Raw genomic sequence first — 19,519 nt, 5'->3', positions numbered from 1 at the left:
GTGAAGGCAGCCGCCTGACCAACTGAGCCACCCAGGCGCCCCATATTTTTTTTCAGAAACTTTTCCTATGTTCTGCCCAAAGTTAATGAGTTGTCTTTGTTGACAACTTGGCTGTTCTTCCTTGCCTTTATAAAGTTTTCTTTCTTTTTTTTTTTAATAAAATTTCCTTGTTTGAAGTTTTCCCCTAAGTCCCCAAGATATAATTTAATTTGTTTTGCTTCTTTATAATTATTTGTTTCCTTTATGTATAAAGAAAATGCTATACACACACATTTACAGTTTAGATAAAACTAGAGGACTTGAAGTCATGGCCTAGGAGAAAGAGGATTGATGTCTTTATAAATCTCAAAGGTTAATTATGATGAAGAGAAACTGTTCTTTGTGAACCTAAGAAGCAAAGCTGGGTCCAGTGGTTACTTTTTACAGAGAGTCCAATTTTAGATCAAAAAAAGAGAAAAAACTGAACACTTTTTAAAAAAATGAGCTGCTTTGGGATAATTGGGTGGCTCGGTTGGTTGTGCATCTGTGTTTGGCTCAGGTCATGATCCCAGGGTCCTGGGATCAAGTCCCTCATCAGGCTCCTTGCTCAGCCGGGAGCCTGCTTCTCCCTCTGCCTGCTCATGCTGTCTTCTCCCCGCTCCCCCACACCCAGACAAATAAATAAATAAAAATCTTTTTTTTTTTTTTTTTTTTTTTGTTTTTTTTAATGAGCTCCTTTGAACTTGGCTCTCAACCTCTGGATACGTTAGAAGTGTTCTATGTACCTCTGCACTGATAGATTATTGAAGTAACTATTCAAATATCAGCTGAATAATCAGATTAGAAGACTTTTAATTTCTTTTCCAACAGTAGGATTTGGCTTTTCAGCAGGGATGATGTTTTTTAATTGACCCATCCATACCCTCTCATCAGAATGACTGGCCCTAGGCACAGTTGTCAAGTAAGGTGTCAAGTACTCCTGTAGTCCCTAGAACAGAGTTTATCAACCGTGGTGCTACTGACTTTTGGGCCAGATAACTCTTTGTTGTGAAAGGCTATCTTGGGAAATGTGGAATGGTTTACAGCAGCCCTGACCTCTAACCACTAGATACCAATAGCACCCCTCCCCCGAGTCGTGACAATCAAAAATGTTTCAGATATTGCAAAATGTCCCCTGGGAAGCAAAATAGCCTTCTCCTTGAAAACCAATCCCTCAGAGGGTAATAAAGATTTCATGAACTTAATATCTAACTTCTCCAAGATTCTTATATTGAAGGAGACCTATAAAGACCTACATGAACCATAGCGCACATCCCAAGCCTGAAATCCTACCCTCATTGTCTGCCTCTTACTCCCCCTTCTGACTTTTTTTCCCCTTCTGAATTTTCTCTTCTTTTTCCCCTGAATTTTCTTTCTTAACTGGTATTTCTACTTGGTCACACAAGCTGGATGCTAAGCTCTTCTCCCTCATTTCCTGTAGCCAAATGATCACCATGCTCTATAGATTCTCTTCCTGCTTGAATCAGTTTTCTCCACCACCACTACCTCACGTCAGGCCCTCACTGTCCTTCACCTAGACCACAGGAAAAGCTTCCGAAAGAGTTTCTATGTCTCCAGACTTGTACTTCTGTGATATGTCTTGCACGTAGCCATGAAAATGTGACCACATGTCTTCCCTGCTTAAAACCCCTTCAGTGGCTCCCATCACCTATAAGATCAGGTCCATGTTATTTATTTTTTATTGTGTTTTAAAAATATTTTATTTAAGATTTTATTTATTTATTTGTCAGAGAGAGAGAGCACACACAGGGGGAGCGGAAGGCAGAGAGAGAGGGAGAAGCAGGCTCCCTACTGACCTTGATCAGACTTGATCCCAGGACCCTGAGATCATGACTGGAGCCAAAGGCAGATAGGTGCATAACCAACTGAGCCACCCAGGCACCCCTTATTTATTTATTTATTTATTTATTTACTTAAGAGAGAAAGAGAGAGGGCATGAGCAGGGAGAGAGAGAGGGAGAAGCAGACTGAGTAGGGAACCCAATGCAGGGATCAATCCCAGTACCTTGACTTCATGACCTGAGTCAAAGGCAGATGCTTAACTGACTGAGCTACCCAGGCACCCTATAAAATTTAAAATATTAATATCAAAATTTGTATGCCTCTTCTCCTGTTAATTTTTTTAAGATTTTATTTATTTGACACAGAGAGAGAGAGAGAGAGAGAGGGCGCGTGAGCACAAGCAGGGATGCAGAGGGAGAGGGAGAAGCATACTCGTCACTGAGCAAGGAACCCATAACAGGGCTCACTCTCAGAAAACTGGAATCATGACCTGATCCGAAGGCAGATGCTCAACCCACTGAGACACCCAGGGCAGCGGCTCAACCCAGCGAGCCACCCAGGTACCCCAGAAGGAACCTTAGAAGACATTCTACTCAACATACAAAGTCCCATGCAGTATTCTGCCTCATTCAGTCTACTAAAACATTAACAATAATGGTGCCACTGGAGAAAATCATTCAAATACGGCAGCTTCTGCCATAACAAATTCATGGTCGCAAACTGCAACAAGATCTTGAAGGCTAGACCATGATACTCTTACTGGCAGCTCTCAGTTTCAAAACTGCTACTTCGAGTTTTTCACCTTGTTCTCAATAGTTACTATAAAGTGCATCTGGAAGAATAAACAAATGATAAGGAAAGGAAGGAAGGAAGGAAAAGAGGGAGGGAGGAGAGGAGGGAAGTAAAGAAGAAAAAGAAAGAGAAAGAGCCTCTAACAAGAGTACTAAGTGAGACTTGGTCTATCAGCTATTAATGTATATTAGAAAGATAAGAAATTAAAATAGTATGATATTGGCATCAGAACAGACAGATTAATGGAACAGAATAGAGTGAAAAATAAAGCTCAAGTAGTCATGCCTGGCTGGCTTAGTTGGCTGAACATAAGACTCTTGATCTTAGAGTCTTGAGTTCAAGCCCCATATTGGGCGTAGAACTTACTTTTTAAAAATTTGAAAAAGATGGGGCACCTGGGTGGCCCATCTAGTTAAGCATCTGCCTTTGGCTCAGGTCATGATCTTGGGGTCTTGGGATTAAGCCCTGCATCAGGCTCTGTGCTCAGCAGGCAGTCTGCTGGAGATTTTCTCTCCCTCCCCCTCTGCCCCTTCCCCCTGCTCTCTGTTTCTCTGCCTCTCAAATAAATAGATAAATCTTTAAAAAAAGAAAAAAAATGAAGGGAGGATGACAAAAAGTGACTTATAGCTAAAAGATTGATAGTATTAATATTGAAAAGAACTTAAAAATTGATAAAGACAAAACAACCAATTTACCAAAAAGAAACAAATAAATTGTTTCTTTTGGTAAATAAATAAATTGTTTCATTTGGTAAAATGGCCAATAAATCTATGAAAGATTATTTATATGTACAGTAGTTAAATCAATGAGATTTAAAACAGTAAGATGCCATTTTGCGCCAATCACGTTATTAACATTATTACATCCATATAACCCATTGTTGATAAATACACAAGGAAATAGACACCTTCTAATGCCTCTGGTAGGGCTGTAGGTTTGTACAACTAGAATGGAAAGCAAGTTAACACGTTTTATCTACAGATTAAGAATTGCCTACCCTTGGCTGAGCAATTCTGTTTCAAGGAGTTTTTCTCAGGAATACTCTTGGACATGTGTAAGGAGTCACCTATTGAAATGTTCACTACAGGGGCGCCTGGGTGGCTCAGTGGGTTAAAGCCTCTGCCTTCGGCTCAGGTCATCATCCCAGGGTCCTGGGATCAAGCCCCTCATCGGGCTCTCTGCTCAGCAGGAAGCCTGCTTCCTCCTCTCTCTCTCTCTGCCTGCCTCTCTGCCTAGTTGTGATCTCTCTCTCTGTCAAGTAAATAAATAAAATCTTAAAAAAAAAAGAAAGAAAGAAATGTTCACTACAGCATTAATTAAAAAGTTTAAAAGTGCAAACAGTCTAAATATCTAATGGTGGGGCACCTGGGTGGCTCAGTGGGTTGAAGCCTCTGCCTTCAGCTCAGGTCATGATCCTGGGGTTCTGGGATTGAACCCTGCATGGGATCTCTGCTCAGGGGGGAGTCTGCTTCCCCCCCCCCTCTGCCTGCCTCTCTGCCTACTTGTGATCTCCCTCTGTCAAATAAATAAAATCTTTAATAAATAAATAAATAAATATCTAATGGTAAGTTAATTGATTTCTAACATGTAATAAACCTAGAGAATGAAATATATTACATTACACTGGTACAAAAATGATAAAGAGTAAAAATGCCCCTGTTGTATTTCCTTTCTTTTTTTTTTAAAGATTTTATTTATTTATTTGACAGAGCACAAGTAGGGGGAGAAGCAGAGGGAGAGGGAGAAGCAGACTACTTGCCAAGCAGGGAGCCCAGTGCGGGGCTCCATCCCCGGACCCTGGGATCATGACCTGAGCCGAAGGCAGCCGCTTAACCAACTGAGCCACCCCAGCACCCCAGCACCCCAGCCATGATGTATTTCTAACTAAAAGAAAGAAAAAGAAAAAGAAAAAAAGTACATTGCATCTGATTAAACAATAGGTAAAAGACTTGGATAAACATTTCTCCAAAGAGGATTTCCAAGTAATAAGTGCATGAAAATGAGGTTGAGTATCATTAGTCATTAGGGAAATCCAATTCAAAACCACAGTAGGATGTCACTTTATTGCTTCCCACATACTGGAATAGCTATAAAACAACAATAAATGGAAAGCAGCAAATGTTTGCAAGGATGTGAAGAAATTGGAACTCTTACGTACTACTGGTACAAACAGAAAATGCCTCTTTGGAAAATAGCTCGGTGGTTTCTCAATATGTTAAACATATAAAATACCATATAATCCAGCAATTCCATTCATTGATAGGCAAATCCATAGAAACAGCTTATTAATGGTTGCCAGGAGCTGGGGAAAGGAGAGAATGGGAGTGACTGCTTAATGGCTATGGGGTTTCCTTTTGTTAACAGTGAAAATGTTCTGGAACTAGATAGTGGGGATGGTTGCACAACATTGTAAAAGTACTAAATGCCACTGAATTGAACACTTTAAAATAGTTAAAATGGTAAATTGTATGTTATGTGAATTTTACCACAATAAAAACAAGTACATTACAAAATAGAACGTATAGTTGGTTTTGTTTTTCTAGAAGTACATGCATAGAAAAAAAAGTGTGGAAAGATAAATATCAAATTACTCTGGTTGTCCATTGATGGCCATTTAGAACTAATGTTCTAATTTTTCTATCCAAGTTATCTTGGATTACTTGAGTCTTTTTAAAAACATATTGTAGGCTGTTGGCTACAGCCTGGATGGCTCAGTCTGTTAAGCATCTGCCTTCAGAATAGGTCATGATCCCAGGGTCCTAGGATGGAGTTCCAAGTCGGGCTTCCTGCTCCTCCCTCTGCCTGCCCCACTCCCCCTGCTTGTGGGCACTCTCTCCCTCTCTCTCTCTGACAAATAAATGAATAAATAAAAATCTTTTTAAAAATACTGTAGAATTAATATGTAATGAAATAGAGGAGTGTTCCTCACATATTTATATACTATCAAACCAAAATAGTATATTGAAATGGTCCCACTTATTATAAAAATACACCTATTGCCAAAAAAAAAAAACTTTTTGGAAGTACATATGCCAACATATTAACGGTATTATTTCAGTGGAGTGCTTATAGGTGAACTTTATTTACTTTTTTAGAAGTACATTTTCAGGGGCACCTGGGTGGCTCAGTGGGTTAAGCCTCTGCCTTCAGCTCGGGTCATGGTCTCAGGGTCCTGGGATCGAGCCCCGCATCGGGCTCTCTGCTCGGCGGGAGCCTGCTTCCCCTCTCTCTCTCTCTGCCTGCCTCTCTGCCTGCTTGTGATCTCTGTCTGTCAAATAAATAAATAAAATCTTTGAAAAAAAAAAAGAAGTACATTTTCAGCACTGGGTATTATACAGAAATAATGAATCATTGAACACTGTGTCAGAAACTAATGGTGTACTGTATGTTGGCTAATTGAACACAAAAAATACATACATACATACATTTTCAGAATTCCTCCAGTGAATACACATTACCTTCATAATCTGGGTTTTAAATACATTTTTCAAAGTTTTCCTTATACTGAGCCAAAAACTCTCCTTGCTTGTTAAATGAAACTTTAGTTGAGGAAAAATTGAAAGATAAAGTTTTTTTGTTTGTTTCTTTGTTTTTTAAAGATTTTATTTATTTGAGGGACGCCTGGGTGGCTCGGTTAAGTGACTGCCTTCGGTTCAGGTCATGATCCCAGAATCCTGGAATCGAATCCCGCATCAGGCTCCAGCTCCATGAGGAGTCTGCTTCTCCCTCTGACCTTCTCCCCTGTCATTCTCTCTCTCACTCTCTATCAAATAAATAAATAAAATCTTTAAAAAAAAATAGGTTTTATTTATTTGACAGACAGAGATCATAAGCAGGCAGAAAGGCAGGCAGAGAGAGAGAAGGGGAAGCAGGCTCCCCACTGAGCAGAGAGCCCAGATGTGGGGGCTCTGGGGCTCTATCCCAGGACCCTGAGATCAGGGCCTGAAGCTGAAGGCAGAGACTTAACCCACTGAGCCACACAGGCGCTCCGAAAGATAAAGTTTTAAAGGGAAATAACACCAATAAACCTGGAAACTATTAAAAGGAAAAAGGAAGAGAATATTCAGAGATGAGCATGAGCTTAGAAAGAAAAAAAAAAACTTTTGTACAGCTAACTAACAGACTCAAAAATGTTATTATTGTAAGGGAAAAGTACCTTTTTCTAAAAGAGAGAGGCGGGGCGCCTGGGTGTCTCAGTGGGTTAAAGCCTCTGCCTTCGGCTCAGGTCATGATCCCAGAGTCCTGGGATCGAGCCCCACATCGGGCTCTCTGCTCAGCAGGGAGCCTCCTTCCTCCTCTCTCTCTCTGCCTGCCTCTCTGCCTACTTGTGATCTCTGTCTGTCAAATAAATAAATAAAATCTTTAAAAAAAAATAAAATAAAAGAGAGAGGCAAGCAAAGAAAATGAGGATGCAACCAAATCATACTCAGCGGTAGAGACTAGAAATTGCTTTTGCAACAGTATGTGACAAACAGCACCCGGGGATTTAAAAAGAAGTCAGAGAAGGAGTTAGAAAACTGTAGTCCAAACCCATGACCTCTGACAACAGCTGGCCACTGGGTTGCAGATCAGATGTGCTGTAAGTGTGGTTTGTGTCCCTGAGAAAGCATTCGGAAGTGGCCTGAGAACATAGCAGTTATGAGCAATCATGTAGCATTTATACTAGGACAACTCCTACTTCTAAGGATACCTTCATCTAATAACAACGTTTACGTGTACCTTTGTCCTGCTTACTGTGTGCTTGAGGCTGTCCTAAGCACTTTACGGTGTTTCAGCTCACCGAATTCTCACAACATCCCTAAGAAGCAGGAACTGTTATCCCTGTTTTATAGAGGAGAAGGAAGCACAGGAAGGTCACATAGTGTCACACATTAATGTTACGCAGCTAGTGAGTGAAAGAGCCAATTCATACCCAGTCGTCCTTATTCTAGAGTTCATGTACTTAACAGTGATGTTTTACCAGTCCCATGGCCAAAACATCCCGTCCAGCAGTGGTTCACTAAGGGTAGGCTTTTCAGGAAGTCCAGGAGGGTAAAACTATTTCTGTGATAACGCTAAGTTTTTTTTCTCACTCTCTTAAGAGTATACAGAGTTTTCTAGAGGCTATAGGAAGTGCAATGATGTCAATTTTCTTTTAATTTTTAATTTTTATTTATTTATTTTATTTATTTTTTTGAGAGAGGTTTTATTTAATTTATCTGAGAGAGAGAAATTGAGAGCAGAGCTGGAGGGGGCGGGGGAAGGAGCAGAGGCAGAGGGAGCAGACTCCTTGCTGAGCAGGGACCCCAGTGTGGGGCACTATCCCAAGACCCTGAGATGGTGAACTGAGCCAAAGGCAGATGCTTAACCAACTGAGCCACCCAGGCACCCCAATGACATCAACTTTAATACCTAATAAAAAATGTGTTTGTACAGTCTTGCATTTTCTAGGATTTTCTAAAGGCAAGCTCTTTGGGATCCTGAAATCAAAATGTTTGAGATTCATTGCCTGACCTAAGGTAAAGGGAATATGGTGTCTGAAGGAATTATCAAGGCTGCTTGCCATAATTCCTTCCTTCCTTCCTTCCTTCCTTCCTTCCTTCCTTCCTTCATTCATTCAATCATTGTTGAGCGCTACATTGCAGGTATTGTGCCGGGTGTGGGGACTATGGAGGTGAACAAGAGTAGCACAGTCCCTTGACTCATGGAGTTTGGGGCAATGGTCCTAAAACATGAGGGTGCATGGAAACCCTTCGATCAATTAATTACAAGTGCAAATTCTGGGGCTTTCCCCCAAGAGATATGATTTAGTTTTTAGACAATAGGAATCAGGAATTTTCTTTTTCTTTTTTCTCTATCTTTTTTTTTTTTTTTAGCTGAAAAGTTGACTCTGAAGCTTTAGCTAACCACACGTTGAAAAACACTGGTTTACTGGTTGTTTAGCTTGAAAAGAAAACTTGCAGAAATGAAACTGAGGACCATATACAAACACCTGTGTGACTCCAGAAAGTACAAAAGATACCAGTAAGTCAGAGCTAACCTGGTGGCAGGTTTCCGTCTAATATTAGGTAGGAAAGGTCAGTCAGGTGAGATGGAATTCCCAGTCAACTGCAAGTCTGAGTTGGCTAGAGTGCCATACTACTGACATTGTCATAAGGATTCTCACATTCGGCGTGACCCTTTTTTTTTTTTTTTGACAGAGCCAAAGAGCATGCACGAGGTGTGGAGGAAGGGGCAGAAGAAGAGGGAGACTCCCAAGCAGGCTCCCCACTGAGCATGCAGCCCAACACAGAGTTCGATCCCACGACCCTGAGATCATGACCTGAGCCAAAATCAAGAGTTGGTCTTGTAACTGACTGAGTCACCCAGGCGCCCCCAGCATAACATTTTTCTGTAGACCTCTAAGCATGAGAGAATTGTACAAGAACCAAAAGGGAGGGTTGATAAAAGGCATAACTGATTTAGTGCACTCTTTTAGCCACTTATTTTCTCCAGCAAACTATGTCAACTCAGATGATAATACAAATTCCAAAGTGACCACTTAGGCTAGGACAGACTACAAGGGTTGGCCAAAGTTCAAGGACTTGGAGGATGAGAGAATGAAGACTTCGAGAATGAGGACAAAGTTGAAGCAGCTTCCCAATCCTTCCCTTGTTTCTCATGGGGCTGCATCCAGAGTTCAGTGACCTCAGCCAAGAACAGTAGACCTTTCTTCCATTTTGAACCTTGGGAGAGAATGTCTTTGTCCCAACTAACACCTGAGTTCTAGATTCATGTATTCATCCTGTGCCGTAAAAATATAACCCAGTCATGAAATCCACAGACAGCATTTCCTACAACTTAGCTACTTGCAAGTTTCTTGTTGTGCAATTAGGTCTCCCAGAGATTTCAGTGCAGCAAACCTAGCCATGGCCTATGTACCGTGCGTGATCTACATCCATGCAGATTAACCCTTGGAAGCTACACTATTATTATCCCCAGCTTACACATAAACTGTAATTAATTTCATGACTCACTTCATACTACATTGAGAAAATAGAAGAGCCTGGTTGAAAACTACTTCTTCCTCACCAAAGCTACCAAGCTACCTGGGCCTGTACCTGGGTCTGCCTTCGCTCCTTACGATGGATGAACTATTCTCACTACCATCGAAAGCCAATCCCCTCATTGGTGTACTGGACTCCAGTCCCTTTTCCTTCCTCACATGCTTTACTCATGTATTATACCGTCTCTCTTCCGCATCATCGATTTCTTCCTCTAAATAATTATTCTCACCAATATATTATAGTACCTCCCATCTTCAAACACACACACACACACACACACACCCTGAAAAGAAAACTTTTGTTTCTGTCAGTACACTGCCTCTTTTCTATGCTCTCCTATGTCAGTATGATTTAGTTTTAGTCACACATAACAGAAAATTCAAATTAGGGGACATTTGGATGACTCAGTCAGTTAGATGTCCTGTGATCAAGCCCCGCACGGGGCTCCCTGCTCAGTGGGAAGTCTGTTTCCCCCTCTGCCCCATCCCCTGCTTATGCTCCCTCTTCCTTTCTCTCTCAAATAAATAAATAAAATCTTAAAAAAAAGAAATATCTAAATTAGAGTCATGTATATAAGGGTTTGTTTTCTTTTATGTGAAGGAAGCTCAGAGGAAGATATTATGGTTCCTTGTTGTCATTAGGGACTCAGGCACCCTTTGGCTTCCTGCTCTGCCATCTTTAGCACAAAGCTTCCATTCTCAAATTCACCTCATGGGGCACCTGGGTGGCTCAGTGGGTTAAAGCCTCTGCCTTCAGCTCAGGTCATGATCTCAGGGTCCTGGGATTGAGCCCCACATCAGGCTCTCTGCTCCGCAGGGAGCCTGCTTCTTCCCTCTTTCTCTGCCTGCCTCTCTGCCTACTTGTGATCTCTGTCTGTCAAATAAATAAAATCTTCGAGTTCACCTCATGACATGGTATGGCTACGATAGTTTCAGCCATTTTATCTAGGTTCCAGGCAAGAAGAAAGAGAACATTGGAGGGAGGGAAAAGGGAAGCAAATCCCAGGCTTTTCTCCACACTGCTGTATGAAAACGCCCTTGCCAAGTTCACTGATTACTTTTATCTGTTCATATCTCACAATAAATTTTCTGTTCAGCTTACTGAACTCTTAGCAGCATGTTGACATATAAATCTCTCCCTCCTTTTGGAACAGTGCTTTCTTCTGGCATCAGAGACTCCCCATTCTCCCAGTTTCTTTGTATTTCATGGGCTGCTTCTTTCTCATTTCCTTTGCTGAATCCACCTTTTCTTCCCAACATCTAAATATCAGTTGCCTCAGGCTTCATTTTGTGGTCAATTACATATATATAATATTCCTAACAGTCTCATCTGGTCCTATGACCTTATTTTTTTTTAGAAGATAATTTTCTTTTTTTTTTAAACAAGATTCTTTTTTTTAAATTTTATTTATTTATTTGATAGAGAGAGAGAATGAGAGAGAGCATGAGAAGGGGGAGGGTCAGAGGGAGAAGCAGACTCCCCACCGAGCAGGGAGCCTGATGTGGGACTCCATCCCGGGACTCCAGGATCATGACCTGAGCTGAAGGCTGTTGCTTAACCAATTGAGCCATCCAGATGCCCTCTATGACCTTATTTTTTTAAAGATTTTTTTAAAAATTTATTTGGAGAGAGAGAGAGAGAGCATGAGTGGGGGGAGGAGCAGAGGGAGAAAGAATCACAAGCAGATTCTAGGCTGAATGTGGAGCCCAACACAGGGCTTAATCCCATGACCCTGAGATCATGCCCTGAGCTGAAACCAAGAGTAAGATGCTTAACTGACTGAGCCACCTAGGAGCACCAGTCCTACAACTTTAAATACTCTGTTTGCTGCTGATCCTATAAGTTTGTAGTTCCAGACATGTCCCTGTGTGAAGGCCCAAACTCATATATAATCTCCACTTGGATGTCTAACAGGAATCTGGAGTGGAGCATGACCAAAGCAGAACTTCTAATATCCACCCTTAAAAATAACCTTCTCCCTCAGTTTTTCCTGTTTCAATTAATGGCACTACCAGCCAGTCATACAAGTGTGCTGGCCAAAAACCTAGGAGTCATCCTCGACTACTTTGTTTTCCTCCTCTTCCTTATCCAGTCCTTTAGAAAGTTCTGTCTCCTTTATATCCAAAATATATCTCCAATCCAATAACCTCTTTTTTTAAAGATATTATTTATTTATTTGACAGACAGAGATCACAAGTAGGCAGAGAGGCAGGCAGAGAGAGAGGGGGGAAGCAGGCTCCCCGCTGAGCGGAGAGCCCGATGCAGGGCTCGGTACCAGGACCCTGAGATCACAACCCGAGCCAAAGGCAGAGGCTTTAACCCACTGAGCCACCCAGGTGCCCCCCAATAACCTCTTACTCCTCCAACATTCTTGCCTATACCGACATCACCTCTCATCAGGTTTATTATAATAACGTCCTGACCCTTTCTTTTCTTCCAGTCTTGTTTCCACTAAAGGTCAAAGTTAATAGTTAAAAACAGCAGAAAGTAAATGGCTTATTTAAACAGAAAAAGAGGGGTGCCTTGGTGGCTCAGTTGATGAAGGGTCCAATTCTTGATCTCAGCTCAGGTCTTGGTCTAAGGGTCATGAATTCAAGTCCCATGTTGGGTTCCACATTGAGTGTGGAGCCTACTTTAAAAGTAAACAAAGAGAGGCGCCTGGGTGGCTCAGTGGGTTGAGGCCTCTGCCTTCAGCTCAGGTCATGATCCCAAGGTCCTGGGATCGAGCCCCGCATCTGGCTCTCTGCTCAGCAGGGAGCCTGCTTCCTCCTCTCTCTCTGCCTGCCTCTCTGCCTACTTGTGATCTCTGTCTGTCAAATAAATAAATAAAATCTTTAAAAAAAAAAAAGTAAACAAAGAAACAAGCAAACAAATAAATAAATAGAAAGAAACAGAAACAATTTGAGGAAATAGAACCGTGGCAGCGAATTTGGAGGCAAACTGGTGCGCAGCTCTAGTAGAGAGGATCCATGGAATAACCAATAAAATCATGGAGTACTGTGCATCTGTTAGATACAACTCCTGTGGGTACCATCCCCAAGGGTCTAGGATGCGGTCACTTGTTTTACAGTGAAGGGGCAGGAATGACTGTCCCAAAGCAACTCTGCAGAAAGGCAAGAGCAGAACTTTTTTAAGAACTATTTTATTTATTTGAGAGCAAAAGAGAGCAAGAGAGAGCATGAATGGGGAGGAGAGGGAGAAGCATGCTCCCTGCAGAGCAGAGAGCCTGATTCAGGGCTTGATCCCAGAACCCTGGGATCCTGATCTGAGCCGAAGGCAGACACTTAACTGACTGAGCCCCCCAGGCATCACCACAAGTGAATATTTTCAAATTTATTATTAAGTATAGCTGACATACGATATTATATTAGTTTCAGGTGTACGACAGAATGAGTCAACAAGCCTATACATTACTCAGTACTCACCACGATAAGTGTAGTCACCATACAACTCTATTACCATATTATTTTTATTTTTATTTTTTTTTTAAGATTTTATTTATTTATTTGACAGACAGAGATCACAAGCAGGCAGAGAGGCAGGTAGAGAGAGAGGAGGAAGCAGGCTCCCTGCTGAGCAGAGAGCCCGATGCGGGGCTCGATCCCAGGACCCTGAGATCATGACCTGAGCCAAAGGCAGTGGCTTAACCCACTGAGCCACCCAGGCGCCCCTCTATTACCATATTATTGACTATGTTTCCGACGCTGTACTTTTCCTCTCTGTACTTTATTTTATAATCTGGACGTTTGTACTCCAGAGAAGAACTTTAGGAAGTTTTTCTCCACCTACTCTCTCACTGCTACCCTCTTCCCAGAGTATAGCCTGCTGACTCTGTATTCTCCACACCCAAACCCCATCTTCTCCCATCTCTTCCCACATATTCCAGTTCAAGACAGACTGGTTTCCCCAGGAGTTTCTCACAGAGAGAGTGGGTATGGTGATTCAATCCTGGATTCTCTGCTTTCCTCTTACTTTATATTTTCCCCAGGAATGATTTTCAAGGAAGGAGCCACAACCTGAGCTAATTTGCCATCTGAGTGGTTTCTGGTGTATTCTGGTTCTTTACAAGTTCCTGCAGTTACTGGTGGAGATTACTGCATTGTTATTGAGAGGAAGGGTTGGCCTGGAGATATATATATTTTTTTAATTTTATTTATTTATTTGAGATAGTACAAGAGTGAGAGAGAGATAGAGAGCACAAGCATGGGGAGCAGCAGGCAGAGGGAGAAGCAGTCTCCCTGCCGAGCAGGGAGCCTGATGTGGGGCTTGATCCCTGGGCTCTGGGATCATGACCTGAGCCAAAGGCAGACGTGTAACCGACTGAGCCACTCAGGCACCCAAGCCTGGAGATATTTTTAACCCCCAAATTGTACAACTTACAGAAGGCTGATTTCCTGTCATCAATGCAATAATTAGCACCTTGGGAAGGGATCTGGAATACATTGTCAATTAAGATTCATCTTAATTAACTCAACAAATACTTGTGTGGTTATAAGCCAAGCATGGTTTTATGTGCTGGAAATAAAAAGGAAAAGAAATTATTCCTACCTTCTAGTGGAGAAGAAGAGAAATTGATTCTATTATAATTATAATATTGCAAATCAAAATAATCACATCCCTTAATAAAGATACACACAAGGTTATTGGGAACACAAGATCCTTGGCAAAAGGAGGCTTCACAGAAAGATGACATTTGAGCAGAGAACTTGAAGAATGTGTAGGATTTTTCTAAGAAAGCAAATGGGAGAAAAATGTTACAGGCAGAGTACAAGCATGAGACCAAGAGAAAAAGCTTAAGGAAGTGTGGTATACTCTGGGATATACAAATAGATCAGTATTTCTAGAGCATAAATTGTGAATGGAAACAGACACTCTAATTCAGCGCTATGAACTGGTTCTTCAGCTTTTTAGGAAGGCTATTTTTCAATAACTACCAAAACTTAAAATGTATGTACTTTCCAGTCAGGAATTGCCACATAACTTCCAGCATTGTTTGTAAAAGGTTTGTAACAACCTAAATATCCATGAAAGGAGGAGCTGGTAAAATAAATGATGGACTGTCCAAACAACACAAGCACATAAATCATAAAAAAGAACACAGGATCTATAACTACTAACCTGGACTAGTTTTTAAAACATACATATAGTTAAATGTGAAAATCTGGATGCTGAGCACTGTATATACAATATTATCATTTTTTAGTGTGTGTTGGAGGTGTGACTTCCCATAGATGCATAAAATATTTCTGGATGGGTTTGCAAGGAACGGGTAAGAGGAGCTGCCCCCCTGAAAATAGGAACTGAGGATCTGGAGTAGGAGGCAGTGACAGATTCTAAAACACTTTCCAATCATCCCTTGCTTCCTGATATTCACACCAATGTGTAGTCCATTGCCCTTGGAGTATGAATGGAGCCTTTCTAGAAAACAGAATACAACAAAAGTGATGGATATCATTTCTATGACTATGTTAAATACAACTATGACTTCCATCTTGTTACAGACTCTACCGACCCTCACTCTTGTTAGATTTCATGAAGTCAACTGCCCTACAGAGAGGCCCATATGCCAAGGAACTGGGTATGGCCTCTGGCTGGCAGCCCCAAGCACAAGGAATTGACTCCTGACAACAAGGATGTTGGCTTGGAAGTGTGTCCTTCCCCAGCGGAGCCTCAGATGAGACCCAGTCCTGGCTGACACCTTGACTGCAGCCTTATGAGATCCTGAAGCTGAGAACCCAGAGGAGCCATGCCCAGATTCCTGACACACAGAAAAGTCTTTCTTTACTATTTCTATTCAGTATTAGGCTGAAGTTCCAAATCAGTGCAGTCAAGCAAAAAAATTATTTTAAGTATGAGGATTGGAAGGGAAAAAGATATTATTCCCTACATGAAAACCCCTCCCAGTCTACAGATAAAATTTGGCATTGATAGAGAAAGTGTAGCAGTGTGTTTGGACAAAAAAGGAAATATATAAAAGGCAATTTTACTTCTGTATACAAGCAAAAAATATCCAGATAATGTTATTTTTAAAAATACTATATATTACATAGATATGCAAAAATACGAGGTCTCTAGATATGCAGAAATTATGAACAAAGTCATAAAGTCTTAATAAAAGACACTAAAGAAAACCTAATACCCTCCGGACCACTTACTGCATCTCTCTCGTTTTATGGAAGAGGATTTCTTTTTTACATTGTCCTAAATATGGAAGAAACTATCTGGAGAGACCTAGAGGAGTCAGTGTCGATGGTACTGATCTAGAGAACAAGTACAAAAATTATAAGAGAATATTATGAGCAACTCATGGCAATAATCTTGAAAAACTAGAAGAAGGAAATAATTTTTTTGCAGATTTTATTTATTTATTTGACAGAGAGAGAGAGCATGAGCACAAGTGGGGGGAGCAGCAGGCAGAGGGAGAGGGAGGATCATGACCTGAGCCCAAGGCAGATGCTCAAATGACTGAGCCACCCAGGCGTCCTGGAAGGAAATAATTTTGATAAAATACAAATGATCGGGATGCCTGGGTGGCTCAGTCAGTTAATCCGCTGTCTTCGGCTCAGGTCATAATCCCAGGGTCCTGGGATCGAGTCCCACATCGGGCTCCTTTCCCTGGGGCGAGCCTGTTTCTCTCTCTGACTCTGCTTGCCACTTTGCCTGCTTGTGCTCTCTCTCTCTCTCTGACAAACAAATAAATAAAATCTTAAAAAAAAAATACAAATGATCAAGTTGACTTAATAAACGGGGGGAAAGACTAAAATGAAACCAATAATCATATAAGAAATAAGAAAGCTAATTAATGATCTATCTTTTAAGAAAGCATCAGTCTCAGTTGGTTTTATAGCTAAGTATAGAGAATTTTTATTTATTTTACTTTTTTTAAAATAGGCTCCAAGCCCAGTGTGGGGTTTGAACTCATGACCCTGAGATAGAGACCTGAGCTGAAACCAAGACCTTAACTGACTGAGCCATCCAGGCACCACAAAATATACAGCATTTTAATTTTTTTTATTTTTTTAAAGATTTATTTATTTATTTATTTATTTGACGCAGAGAGAGAGAGAGAGATCACAAGTAGGCAGAGAGGCAGGCAGAGAAAGGAGGAAGCAGGTTCCCTGCTGAGCAGAGGGCCTGATGTGGGGCTTGATCTCAGGACCCTGAGATCATTACCTGAGCTGAAGGCAGAGGCTTTAACCCACAAAGCCACCCAGGTGCCCCAGTATACAGCATTTTTAAAGAACAGATATTTCTATCTTACTTAAATTATTCCACACTACAGGCAAAGAAGAAAGATCTTCAATACATTTTACAAGCCTGGTTAACTCTTTTTTTTTTTTTTTTAAAGACTTGTTTATTTGGCAGAGACACAGCAAGAGAGACAATACAAACAGGGGAACTGGGGAAGGAAGGAGCAGACTCTATACTGAGCAGGGAGCCCAGTGCGGGGCTCGATCTCAGGACCCGGACACCATGACCTGAGCCAAAGACAGACGCTTAACTGACTGAGCCACCCAGGTACCCAAGACTAGTTTACTCTTAATACTAAAACACAATGAAGATAATACAAAAAGACAAGAGTCTAACTTTATCTTTGAATATAGATGCCAAGAGTCTAAATAAAATCTTTGCAAATCAAATCCAACCATCTATTAAAAGAAAATCATTTCACAACCAGGTAGAATTCCAGGAAATATGAATGGCTTAACATTAGGAAATATGTGTCTCCAATTCAGCACAGGAACAAATAAAGGAGGAAGATCACATGATTATATCAAGAGTAACTGAAAGGCATTTGTTAAAAGTCAGCAGCCATTTCCAATAATAGGAGCTCATGTTTATTAAGTGCTTGCTCTGAACCAGGCACCCTTCTAAGTGCTTTGCCTGCATCAACTCAATTCTCCTAGCAACAACTGTATTGCTACAATTATTAGTTTTCCTATTTTACAAAAGGGAAAACTGAAACTCAAGCAGACTCCCCACTGAGCAGGGACCCGATGTGGGGCTCCATCCCGGGGCCCTGTGATCATGACCTGAGCCAAAGACAGATGCTTAACTGACTGAGCCACCTGGGTGCCCCTCCTTTGGCTTTCTAAAGATATGTGGTATTCCATTATTCCATTATTTTCCTGCCCCAAACCTTTCTTAGAGCTTCCTTCACATTCTTGTTTCTCAAGGAATAAATAAGGGGGTTCAGCATTGGGATTATCACTGTGTAGATCACAGCAACTGTGTGGTCTTGGGTCAATGAGTAGCTGGACCTGGGGTGCAGGTACATAACAAGTGTTGTACCATAGAAGAGGCAAACAGCAGTGAGGTGGGAAGCGTGGGTGGAAAAGGCCTTTAACCTGCCATGGACTGAGTTCATTCTCAGGATGGAAATGAGGATTAAGAGGTAGGAGACCAAGATGGTGAGAGTGCAGCTCAAAAGGTTGAAACCAGCAAAAAGGAAGAGCAGGATCTCACACAGTGTGGTGTCCTCACAAGACGAGACAAGACAGGTGGTCCGGCACAGAAGTGAGTGACCATGTGAGCACCACAGAATTTCAGACTAAAGATACAGCTTGTATGGATAAGAGAAATGAGAAACCCTGCACCATAGAAGCCCACAATCAAAGAGACACAGATCTCAGGAGGCATGGCGAGTGGGAAGAGCAGGGGTTACAAACGGCGGCATAGTGGTCATAGGCCAAGATGGCAATGAGAGAGCACTCACTGGTGGCGAAACTCTCATAGAAGAACATCTGGGCCATGCAGCCAAAATAAGAGATCACCTTCCTCTTGGCTGAGAAGTTCACCAGGGTCTGCGGGACAACCGTGGAGGAGTAGTAGAAGTCCAAGAAGGAGAGGCTCTTCAGGAGGGAGTACATGGGTGTGTGCAGAGCACTTAACGTGGATCAGGAGGAACATGATCAGGTTCCCCAGCACAGTGATGGTGTGCGTGCCCAGGAACACGGTGAAGAGCAGCTTCTGGAGCTGGGGGTCTCTGGTGAGGCCCAAGAGTTCGAACGTAATCTCTTGGCTCAGGTTTGCCCCTTCCATATTTCTCCAGTGCCCTGGAATGAGGAGCAAGGGGACCACCCGAAATGAGGGGGAACACCCAGGGGCTCTCACTGGATTTGGTTCTGCTTTAGCCAAGGGCAGTAATCTGAAGATTGGTCTCACTGTGGAAGTCCTTTGTAGGTAGGACTCTTTCATAGAGAAGGTCTTCTCTACTTGGTCGTGTGGTTGGTTGGGAAACATTACTAGAGCAGTAGTAAAAACAGAAAAGAAATATATACAATTTGGTCTCTCTGCAACCTTAAGATGCTCTAAATAATGAAACAGTTACTTGGGAAATATTTGTTGACTGGCCTTCCATATGCTAAGCTTCGGAAATTCAAAAGTGTGTCTTTAGGAAGCTTACATTCTAGGGGTGCCTGGGTGGCTCAGTGGGTTAAAGCCTCTGCCTTCAGCTCAGGTCATGATCCCAGGGTCCTGGGATCGAGCCCCACATCGGGCTCTTGGCTCATCGGGGAGCCTGCTTCCCTTCCTCTCTCTGCCTGCCTCTCTGCCTGCTTGTGATCTCTGTCTGTCAAATAAATAAATAAAATCTTTAAAAAAAAAAAAAAAAGGAAGATTACATTCTAGGGACAGTGTATTTTGTGTTAAAGCACACAGGTTCTGGCATCAGACTGCCAAAGTTCCAAGCTGGGACCTCACCACTAACTAGCTGTGTTAGTGTGGGAATGTTATTTAACCTCTCTGAGTTTCAGTTTTCTCATCTGTACAATAGGGAAAATAGCACTAATCTCAAAAGATTGTTGTAAGAATTCAATGAGTTAATCCACGTAAAATCACGTGAACAAAGCCTGGCATGTTAAGAAAGCTCAAAGAATGTTA

General features: G+C 41.8%; 1 protein-coding gene across 1 annotated transcript; it reads right to left on the bottom strand.

Moving 5' to 3' along the window:
- Window positions 1-17,750: 17,750 nt before the first annotated feature.
- LOC111153154 (olfactory receptor 5AU1) lies at window positions 17,751-18,835 on the bottom strand. The gene is given in 4 exon segments (XM_022511964.1): window positions 17,751-18,127; window positions 18,130-18,294; window positions 18,297-18,526; window positions 18,528-18,835. Coding segments are annotated over 4 exon segments (1,080 nt in total).
- Window positions 18,836-19,519: the final 684 nt, after the last annotated feature.

Source organism: Enhydra lutris, unplaced genomic scaffold (genome assembly GCF_002288905.1).
Source record: "Enhydra lutris kenyoni isolate GAN:26980312 unplaced genomic scaffold, ASM228890v2 scaffoldscaffold31, whole genome shotgun sequence".
Classification (NCBI taxonomy): Eukaryota; Metazoa; Chordata; class Mammalia; order Carnivora; family Mustelidae; genus Enhydra; species Enhydra lutris.
The sequence above is the reverse complement of the archived record's forward strand: the minus strand, read 5'-3'. Positions and strand labels throughout refer to the sequence as shown.